This window comes from Gaeumannomyces tritici (assembly GCF_000145635.1).
Source record: "Gaeumannomyces tritici R3-111a-1 unplaced genomic scaffold supercont2.79, whole genome shotgun sequence".
NCBI classification, from domain to species: domain Eukaryota; kingdom Fungi; phylum Ascomycota; class Sordariomycetes; order Magnaporthales; family Magnaporthaceae; genus Gaeumannomyces; species Gaeumannomyces tritici.
This window is the reverse complement of record NW_008804623.1, coordinates 1-11504: the sequence shown is the minus strand read 5'-3', so window position 1 is coordinate 11504 and position 11504 is coordinate 1. Positions and strand designations below refer to the sequence as shown.

Genomic DNA, 11504 nt, shown 5'->3' with positions numbered 1-11504 from the left:
TTTATATTTTTGGTTTTGTTTATTAGCATATTTAATACGTTCGCACGTATTTGCGTACGTTTTTAACCATACCCGGCCATTTAAATTGCCGTTTAAACTTTTTTAAAGTTTTGGCCATACCTTTGTAACCCCCCGTTGGGTTATTGTATTATTTTTAAAGCATTGCCCGTTGCAACGGCGCTAAATTCGGAATTTAAATTTTTTTTTTGTGCTTAAGCAAACCGTTGTTAATTTTTTAAACGTTGGGCTTGTTTTTCCAAATACCGCTTTAAACGAAATCGTTTTTTGCTTGTATTTCGAAAATGCGCTTTAATATCGTTTTAATATCCTTTTTAATGGTAATCGTCCTTACGTAAGCTACTTTTCGGAATTTAACCAATAAATTGCTTCGGAATTTTTTTTTTGCTTTATTGGCTTCCCCGTTTACGGGTATATTTTGGGAACGTTTTAATAAATTATCCGCAAAGTTCCGGTATTTTGGCTTCCATTTAATCGTAAAATCGTACTTTGCTAAATTTTCGAACCATTTTGCTTAACGCTTTATTACTTTTTTTTTATTAAAATATGGGTATGGTTTAAATGGTTAGTAATTATTTTAATAATTTTTTATAAATAGGCTAAGTAATACCGTTACTTTTCGAAAGCTTTTACGATCGCTAACAATTTTAAATTAAAAATTGCATAACGCAATTTTTTTTATCGCAGCTTTTTCGATATGTAAATTATCGGGTGCTACCGGCCGTTTTGCAGTTACAATAGTACCGCCCTTATCGCAAAAGCTAAAGCGTTGGTTCGCACGCATAACGGTTTCGAAAGGTCGAAATGCATTAATACCGGAATTTTCGTAAATAATAGCTTTAATTTGTAAAAAGCCTTTTTTGCAATACTTCCTAAGTAAAACACGGTATTTTTGTTAAAAAGGTCCGTTAAAAGCACAATAATTTTTGCGTAACCTTTTACGAATTTCCGATAATACCCCGTAAAGCCCAAAAATACTTATTAAGAGCACGGGCGAAACCGCCCGGCAAAAAGCGGGGAGCGTTAAATGTACGGGCGAAACCGCCCGGCAAAAAAGGAAAAAAAGAGCGCTAGCAGCTAGCCAAGCACGAACCCCCCGGGAATATGCTAGCGAGCTATCGGTATCGCGGCCAAAGCATAATAGCAAAGCTAAAAAATAAAATAAAGCTTAAATTATACGAAAGCGTTTAAAGCGCGGAAAATTTAAAAAACCGACCCCGGGTGCCCAAAAAGGCACGAAAAAAAAGGAAATTAAAAAAAAACAATTTTTATTGGCAATAGCACTTTTGGTAAAAAATTTACGGAAGTTTAATAAAAAAAATACCGCATTCGGCCCGTAACCCGGTAACCACCCGCTTTTGCACCGATTAACCTTTAACATATTATTTTTTTTTTATACTTTTTTTATTTGGGAAATAAGCCCGGGTAATTACCGAAAGGGATTAAACAAGTTTAAAAAAAGCATTTGCAATTTCGTACCGTTTATAATAACGCTTAACGTTACGTTAAGCACGTTGGAAAAAGCCGTTAGGCCATCGGAACAAAATACCAAAAAAACCCTGCAAATTCCTAACGATTTCGAAAACTTTTCCGTAAAAAAGCTGCAAAAAATAAACGACGCGCTGGAAGCCCAAAGCAAACGCGTTCGTTTAATTTAAAAAATCCAAAATAAAAGGTCGAAGCATACGCATAAAGGTTTAAACGAAAATAAAAAAAATATTTTTAAACAACGGAAAGGTTTTACGTAAAACAAGGTTACTTTTAAACCTTCCATGCTTAAAAAATCGGCAATTTAGCAAAATATCGCCCATTATATTAGCAATTACAAATTTATTTTTAAAAGCGAAAAGGAACGTTACGGTAAGGACCGTATAAAAGTCCAAATAACCTTTAGCACTTTCGATTATCGTTAACGGGCATAATAAACAAAATATAAGCAAATGCATTACTTAAATACCGGGGTATTGTTTATTTAAACCAATTTTTTGCGGTAGCTTTAAGCAAGGTCGAAAAACCCTAATTCGCGGATATAGCTAGCGATTAAAAAGCTCGCGGGGGATACCGTTATTAAGCAAAAAAATTACAAATTGTTTAAAGCGTTTTAAATTTGTTAGGATTTGGTAAAAAACGACCTTTCCAAACTAGCACCTAAATGGATAAAAACGATATTGCTTTTTAACCGGTTCCGCCCCGAAATCCAAAAACGGGTAATATTTAAAAGCCTTTTTTACATTATGGAAAAATTGCAAATTAAAGCTTTTAAAACAGAAATAATATCGGAACCGTACAAAGGGACCCCGGGGAATATAAATATCCCAGCCTTTAAAAAGCCGGTTACTTGCTTTAAGTACGGGCAGTTAAGCCATATCGTTGCAGCATGCAAAATACGAACGGACAACCCGAAAACCCCGTTGGCCCTAACGACCATACAAAAGGCAAAAGGGAAAAGGCCCGAAATACGGTGTTACGGGTATAAAAAATTGGGCCATATCCGGCCGGCGTGCCTTAAAAAAAACAAAATATCGCTACCCAATTCGATACCGCTATTTGGCCGTTTAGGTACCGGGGTTTAAAAGTGCGCCCCGGTGGTTAAAACGCGCTAAAAAACCGAAATGTATTTACGGATTAACGGTTGCCGGGTAAAGTTAAAAGCGCTGGTTAATAATAAAAGCAACGTTAATTTGCTGCACAGCCGTTTTTTGGTAAAAGCAAAAAAAATACCGGTACCAAACGGGGGCCACTTAGCGTAGCTCGATACCAAAAAACGCATGCCCACGCTAAGGGTAAAAAAATATAAAATTCGGGTAACGGATAGCTAAAAAGTAACCCGAAAATTAATAGTATTTTACGTGGTAATGCCCCGGGCCGGGTACAATATTACGTTAAACATGCTTTAATTCCAACAAAAAAACATTAAAATCCGGTTTAAAAATATAAGGTAAAGGTTCCCGGTAATTACCAAAAAGGTTAAAATAATTTCGTTGGAAATAGCCAAAAAGCTAATCCAATTGGGATAAGCGATAACCGTACTAACGGTTGCACGCCCGGAAACCCCGAAAAACCCCGGGGAAAGGTTAAAAGCTTTCCCGAAATGGGTTAAAAGGATAATTGCAAAATATGCGTAACTTTATAAATTAAACTTTTTACCAAAATATATAAGCTAAAATTACGCGATCGAATTAAAAAAAAAACGATGCCGCTTTACGAAAGCATTTATTTTTTATCCAAAAAGGAATTAAAAACTTTCCGGGGGTACTTCGATAAGGCCATAACGAAAGGTTGGATCCGGCATTTAACCAACCCCGCCGGCGCCGGAATCCTATTCGTTTTAAAAAAGGACGGGAAGCTTTGCTTTTATATTAATTATTGGGGTTTTAACAAAATTACCAAAAAAAACCGGCTAGCATTCCCGTTAATTTACAAAATATTTAACCGGGTATTTAAAAACCAATACTTTACCAAATTGGATTTAAAAAACGCTTATTACAAAATACGAATTCGATAAAAAAACGAGTGGAAAATTGTTTTCCGTTGCAAATATGGACATTACGAATACCTAATAATGCTTTTCGGTTTGGCCAACGCTTTAGCAACGTTTTAAAGCTTTATTAATATAGCGTTTGGGGAATTAATTAATAGCAATTGCATCGTATATTTGGATAATATCCTTATTTTTTCGAAAATATAAAAAAAGCACCGCAAAGCAATAAAAACGGTGCTAAAGCAATTCGAACGGTTTAAGCTTTACGTTAGCCCGGCCAAATGCAAATTCGAAACGGATAGTATCGATTTTTTAGGGTTTAAAATAACCAAATTCGGGGTCGAAAGCCTGCCGGATAAAATTATTGCAATCCTAAAGTAAAGGATACCGAAAAGCGTTAAAAACATTTAAATATTTTTGGGCTTTACGGGGTATTATCGGAAATTTGTAAAAGGTTACGCAAAAATTACTATGCTTTTAACGAACTTTTTTAGCAAAAATACCGTATTTTACTTAAAAAGTATTGCGAAAAAAGCTTTTTGCAAATTAAAGCTATTATTTACAAAAGCTTTGGTATTGGTGCATTTCGACCTTTCGAAACCGCTATGCGTGCGGACCAACGCTTTGGCTTTTGCAATAAAAGCGGTGCTGCTGCAGCTACAAAACGGTCGGTAGCACCCGGTAGCTTACATATCGAAAAAATTGCAACAAAAAAAGCTGCGCTATGCAATTCCTAATTTAAAATTGCTGGCGATCGTAAAAGCTTTTAAAAAGTAACGGCATTATTTGGCTTACTTACAAAAAATTATTAAAATAATTACCAACCATTTAAACCATACCCATATTTTAACAAAAAAAAAGTAATAAAGCGCCAAACAAAGTAATTTAAAAACCTAACAAAATATAACTTTACGATTAAATAAAAGCTAAAATACCGGAACCCCGCGAATGGTTTATTAAAACGTTTTTAAAATATACCCGTGGACGGGAAAGCCAATAAAGCAAAAAAAAAATTCCGAAACGATTTGCTAGCCAAATTCCGAATAGCAATTTACGTAAAAACGACCATTACTAAAAAAGATATTAAAATAACATTAAAACGCATTTTTAAAGCACAAGCAAAAAACGATTTCGTTTAAAACGGTACTTAAAAAAGCAAGCTTAACGTTTAAAGGATTAACAACGGTTTGTTTAAGCACAAAAAGAAAATTTGGGTCCCGAATTTAGCGCCGTTGCAACGGGCAATGCTTTAAAAACAATACGATAACCCAACGGGGGGTTACAAAAGCATGGCCAAAACTTTAAAAAAGCTTAAACGGCAGTTTAAATGGCCGGGTATGGCTAAAAACGTACGCAAATACGTACGGACGTATTAAATATACCAACAAACGAAGCCAAAAACATAAGCATTTTACGGGCTGCTAGCATTTTTGCCCGTGCTAAACCGCCCGGAACAAAAGCTATCGATGGATTTTATCGAAAAGTTTTTAACGTCGGTAAATAAAACCGGCAAAAAGCGCAACGCAATATTAATAATGGTCGACCGGTTTACTAAATATAGCTTTTTTATTTTAACGTTTACGAAATTAACCAATAAAAAATTAAAAAACCTTTTATTTGCATACGTTTAAAGGCTGTTAAAAACGCCCAAAAGGATTGTATCGAACCGGAACAAGCTATTTACAAACGGGTTTTGGATAACCTTCGCCGGACATTTAAAGGTTGCAAAAAAGTTATCGATAGCATACCACTTTTAAACCGACGGGCAAACGGAACGAACAAACCAAGCAATAAAATATTATTTCCGGTGCTTTTATTACGAAAGGCAAAACGATTGGGCGTCGTTATTACATTTAGCAACGTAAATGCACAATACGAACGTGCATTTGGGGTCGCAAAAAACCCCGGCGTTTTTGCTAATAAAGTTTTACCTACAAAAGCTTTATAACTTTTAAGTGGTTAAAAAAAAACCTTCGGCAACGGTTAAAATTAAAGCGGGGGCTTTGGAAGCAATTAAAAAATAAGCCAAAAAACTGTTAAAAAAAACGAATAATATGTATAAAAAGTATTATAACAAGGGCAAAACCCCGGTACCTTTTGGGGTAAGCAATTAAATATTGCTAAATACGGCGAATATTAAAATAAAAAGGCCGTCGAAAAAGCTATTAAATAAATGGTTAAAACCTTTCCAGGTTTTAAAAATGGTTGGGTTAACCGATTTGGCGTTCCGGTTAAAGCTTTCGGTAAATTACCGAATACATAACGTATTTCCGGCAAATTTATTGCAAGCGTTTAAAAAAAAGCCCGGCAAAAAACCAAAAAATAAAAAACCAAAAATCGAAAAAAAAAAAGGATCGTTTCGAAATAAAAGCTTTGTTAAAATATAAAGGGTTTTTGCAAAAACGAAAATATTTGGTTAAATGGATAGGTTATAACGAATCGGAAAATTCGTAAATTCCAAAAAAGGATATTACGAAAAAAATTGTTTAAGCGTATAAAGCAAGCTTATTAAAAGCAAGCTTATAAAATAAGGAAAATACCGGACTTTAACGGGTAAATACCCGGAAAGGACGGGGGTATTACAGGAAAGGAATAATAAGGGCCAAAAAAATGGCCCAAAAGAATGTTTTAACGTGCTAAACCGGCTAGCCACCGGAAAAAAACGTAAAAAACCCGTAAACGGCTTGTAATAGCCGTAAAATATCGTATTTTATAAATAAAAAGTTAGGTAAAAACGGTATAGTACGGGGAACGCCCTAAATTAATGGTGCGATATATTTAAATCCCGAAGGACATGCAAGGTATAGCACATTTCGGAAAGCCCGTAAAAAGCATGCTTAGCGCAATACGCTAAAGCAATTACCGCACTTTAAACGTACGTTATGGTAAAAAATACTATTGCCCGCCCGAAAAAAAATAAAAAAACTTTCGAATAGCACGGCGAACGGGCCTAAGCGTTTGGGTAGCGGTAAATGCATGTTAGCGGTACTTAAACCCATTGGGGAACGAAAAAAAAGCATTTTAAAATTATTTATTGGGGCATTAAAACTTAGCTGGTAAATATAAATACCAAAACCTCGTAATGTTGCAAAAGCAATATAACGAAAGGAAATTATAATTTTAATTATAACAAATTAACGAAAAAAATTTAAAATTAACCACTTTTTAAAAAAAAAATACTAATAACTAATTAAAAAAACATATAAAAAAAATCGATTAAATGCCGTATCCAAAAAAACCAAAATTTCCAAAAACCACGTCCTTTTCGCTAGCGCTACAATTATTGCCGCTAAAGTTATTGGCGCCGAAAGCGGTATTTCCCGGCGCTAATACGAACGCCGCACCCTTACAAAAAACCGCGCAATTATAAGCTTAAATATCCAAATGCGCCGCAATCGTAACAAAACTAACGGTAATATTACCAAAAAAAACAACCATACCTTTTTCGAAACGCTTAAAAAACGCTTTTATTTCGTTAAAAAAATTACCGATGCTAATTAAAGCTTAAACTTACTTTTTCGTTTAAATAGCAATAGCGTAAAATTATTAAAAAATGTTTTGGGTAGCTTTTAATATTGCAACGTTAGCAATTTTGCGCTGGATGCGCTTTTAAATAACGGTTTAACGTTTGTAACGCGCAAATTGCTCGGCCAATATGGTATAAAAGGATTTGGCTTTTTAAATAACCTTGCAAGCGCGAAATTGGGCTTTAGTAAGCTTTTCGAAAAGCTTCGGTATCGCTTTAAGCAACCGCTTATAAACGGTATTTAAAATTTTATAAAGGTTTTGGGCCATTTCCCAAAACCATTCGGGAAGTTTAACGCAAGCTTTATTGCTAATTACGTTTTTGCAATAAATACATTTAAAAAACCCCGTACAATTATCGGAGCATATCGGTATACGGGGGTTAACGGCATAATTTTAATATGCTTAACAACCAAAATAACGGTTATAGGATACCGTACGTTCCGTATAATTGTTTTTAAAAAAGGGCAAACAAATAAGGTTTTAATTATTGCTTTATTGGAAATCGATAACTTCCCGCAACGAAAGCGCGTTGCAAATACCCATATAAAGCAAAAAAAAGGCAATGTTCGTTTCGAAAGCAAATTTATTGGAATCGAAAGCGTTGCGGCGGCGTTTATTGCGCGCTTTACGCTTTTTTTCGGCGAAGGTCTTTTTACCGCGGCGGTTAAAACCCGCCGGAAGGTTACCGGCAAAACGTTTGCGGGAGTTTTAAAAAGCTGCAAGCGCAAAAGGGCCCAATAAACCCGCAACATTTAAAAGGCTTACCAAAAGGTTACCGGCAAAACAATTGTTAAGGATTTAAAGGATTAAAAGCTTTGGCGAAACCGAATTTAAATCCAATTAAATTACGATAGCTAAAAAAAATACCGGGGGGTCGTTAAAAAAGGCCAACGGGCCGGTTAGGACCGAAAAACCCGAAACGGACACCCAAAGGAACATTACCTTCTTTACGTAATTGGGTACGAAAAATAACATTTGCAATTACCGGTTAGGTCCAAATGTTTAAAAGGAACGGCCAAATATTAATTATTTACGGTTACGATCGTTAAAGTTATTAAAATGGTTATTAAATGTACAAAAAGGAAAAAAAAAGGCTTGTAGCTTCGAACGGAAAAAAAAGCCTTTTATATGCCGGTACGGACCCATTTTTCCGGATGCTACAAAACCTTACAGCCGGTTTCCCCAAGCGTTACCAAGCATTAAGGCGGTTTAGCGAAATACCGTAAATTACCGGCTACTTACGGGGTCGTACGCGCGGTACAAGCGGTTTGGGACAAGCCGTATCGGGAAGGGGCAATATGTTAAAAGCACGGGCAAAACCGCCCGGCAAAAAGCGGAAAGCGTTAAATGTACGGGCGAAACCGCCCGGCAAAAAAGGAAAAAAGGGGCGTTAGCAGCCAACCGGGCACGAACCCCCCGGGAATATGCCGGCAAATTACCGGTATTGCGGCCAAAGCATAATAACGAAGCTAAAAAATAAAGTAAAGTTTAAATTGCACGAAAGCGCTTGGAACGCGAAAAATTTAAAAAACCGACCCCGAATGCCCGAAAGGGCACGAAAGAAAAGAAGGTTAAAAAAGGAATAATTTTTATTGGCGATAGCACTTTTGGTAGGAAATTTACGGAAGCTTAACAAAGGAAACACCGCATTCGGCCCGTAACCCGGTAACTACCCGCCTTTGCACCGATTAACCCCTAACAATACTTAAATGTTTTTAACGCTTTCCGGTATCCTTTATTTTAAAATTGCAATAACCTTGTTCGGCAGGATTTCGACCCCGAATTTGGTTATCCTAAACCCCAAAAAATCGATACTATTCGTTTCGAATTTGCATTTGGCCGGGTTAACGTAAAGCTTAAACCGTTCGAATCGTTTTAGCACCGTTTTTATTGCTTTGCGGTGCTTTTTTTATATTTTCGAAAAAATAAAAATATTGTCCAAATATACGATGCAATTGTTATTAATTAATTTTTTAAACGCTATATTAATAAAGCTTTGGAACGTTGCTAAAGCGTTGGCCAAACCGAAAAGCATTACTAAGTATTTATAATATTTATATTTGCAGCGGAAAGCAATTTTTTATTTGTTTTTTTGTTAAATCCGTATTTTGTAATAAGCGTTTTTTAAATCCAATTTGGTAAAGTACTAGCTTTTAAATACCCGGTCAAATATTTCGTAAATTAGCAAAAATGCTAGCCGGTTTTTTTTAATAACTTTGTTAAAACCCCGATAATCGATACAAAAGCGGAATTTCCCGTCCTTTTTTAAAACGAACAAAATTCCGGCGCCGGCGGGGTTAGTTAAATGCCGAATCCAACCTTTTGCTATGGCTTTATCGAAATACCCCCGGAAGGTTTTTAATTCCTTTTTGGATAAAAAATAAATGCTTTTGTAAAGCGGTATCGTTTTTTTTTCCAATTCGATCGCGTAATTCCAGCCTATATATTTTAGCAAAGGGTTCGATTTATAAAGTTACGCATATTTTGCAATTATTTTTTTAACTTATTCCGGGAAAGCTTTTAGCTTTTTCCCGGGGTTTTTCGGGGTTTTCGGGCGTGCAATCGTTAGTACGGCTATCGTTTGTCCCAATTAAATTAATTCCTTAGCTATTTCCGATAAAATTATTTTAACCTTTTTAATAATTACCGGAAACCTTTATTTTATATTCCCAAACCGGATTTTAATGTTTTTTTGTTAAAGCCAAAGCATGTTTAACGTAATGTTGTACCCGGCCCGGGGCATTACTACGTAAAATATTATTAATTTTTGGGTTATTCCTTAGCTATTCGTTATTTAAATTTTATATTCCTTTACCTTTAGCGTAAGCATGCGTTTTTTGGTATCGAATTACGCTAAATAGCCCCCGTTTAGCACCGGCGTTTTTTTTGTTTCCACCAAAAAACGGTTGTGCAATAAATTAACGTTGCTTTTATTATTAACCAGCGCTTTTAACTTTACCCGGCAACCGTTAATCCGTAAATACATTTCGGTTTTTTAGCGCGTTTTAACCGCTAAAGCGCATTTTTAAGCCCCGGTGCTTAAACGGCTAAATAGCGGTATCGAATTAGGTAGCGATATTTTGCTTTTTTTGGGGTACGCCGGCCGGATATAGCCCAGCTCCCCATACCCGTAACACCGTATTTCGGGCCTTTTCCCCTTTGCTTTTTATATGGTTATTGGGGCTAACAGGGTTTCCAAGTTATCCGTTCGTATTTTGTATGTTGCAACAATGTGGTTTAATTGCCCGCATTTAAAGCAAATAACCGGCTTTTTAAAGGTTAAAACATTTGTATCCTTCGGGGTTCCTTTGTACGGTCCCGATATTATTTTTGTTTTAAAGGTTTTAATTTGCAATTTTTTTATGGTATAAAAAAAGCTTTTAAATATTACCCGTTTTTGGATTTCGGGGCGGAACCGGTTAAAAAGCAATGTTATTTTTATCCATTTGGGTGCTAATTCGGAAAGGTCGTTTTTTACCAAATCCTAACAAATTCGGAACGTTTCGAACAATTTGTAATTTTTTTGTTTAATAGCGGTATTTCCCGCAAACTTTTTAATTGCTAGCTATATTTGCAAATTGGGGTTTTTCGATTTTATTTAAAACTACCGCAAAAAATCGGCCCAAGTAAGCGATACCCCGGTATTTGGGTAATGCATTTGCTTGTATTTTGTTTATTATGCCCGTTAACGATAATTAAAAGTGCTAAAGGTTATTTAAATTTTTATACGGTTTTTACCGTAACGTTCCTTTTCGTTTTTAAAAATAAATTCGTAATTATTAATATAATGGGCGATATTTTGCTAAATTGCCAATTTTTTAAGCATAAAAGGTTTAAAAGTAACTTTGTTTTACGTAAAACCTTTTTATTGCTTAAAAGTATTTCCTTTATTTTCGTTTAAGCCTTTATGCGCATGCTTTAACCCTTTATTTTGGATTTTTTAAATTAAACGGGCGCGTTTGCTTTGGGCTTCCAGCGCGTCGTTTATTTTTTGCAATTTTTTTACGAAAAAGTTTTCGAAATCGTCGGAAATTTGCGGGGTTTTTTTGGTATTTTATTCCGGTAACCCAACGGCCTTTTCCAACGTGCTCGACGTAGCGTCGGGCGTTATTGTAAGCGGTGCGAAATTGCAAATGCCTTTTTTAAATTTGCTCGATCCCTTTCGGTAATTACCCGGGCTTGTTTCCCAAATAAAAAAGGTATAAAAAAAAACAATATGTTAAAAGTTAATTGGTGCAAAAGCGGGTAATTACCGGGTTACGGGCCGGATGCGGTATTTTTTTTATTAAATTTTCGTAAATTTTTTACCAAAAGTGCTATCGCTAACAAAAATTGTTTTTTTTTTTAACTTCCTTTTTTTTGTACCTTTTTGGGCACCCGGGGTTGGTTTTTTAAATTCTTCGCGTTCCAAGCGCTTTCGTGCAATTTAAGCTTTACCTTATTTTTTAACTTCGCCATTATACTTTGGCCGCGATAC

At 35.6% G+C, this 11504-nt stretch overlaps 2 protein-coding genes across 2 annotated transcripts; both read left to right on the top strand.

Annotated features, from left to right (window-relative positions):
* Positions 1–2270: 2270 nt before the first annotated feature.
* Positions 2271–2591, top strand: GGTG_13918 (hypothetical protein; the record flags this gene model as incomplete). Its single annotated transcript, XM_009231842.1, has 1 exon — positions 2271–2591. A coding segment is annotated over one exon (321 nt), but the record flags the coding sequence as incomplete, so codon positions are not given.
* An 8127-nt stretch (positions 2592–10718) lies between these two features.
* On the top strand, positions 10719–11196 carry GGTG_13917 (hypothetical protein; the record flags this gene model as incomplete). Its single annotated transcript, XM_009231841.1, has 2 exons — positions 10719–10874; positions 11041–11196. Coding segments are annotated over 2 exons (312 nt in total), but the record flags the coding sequence as incomplete, so codon positions are not given.
* Positions 11197–11504: the final 308 nt, after the last annotated feature.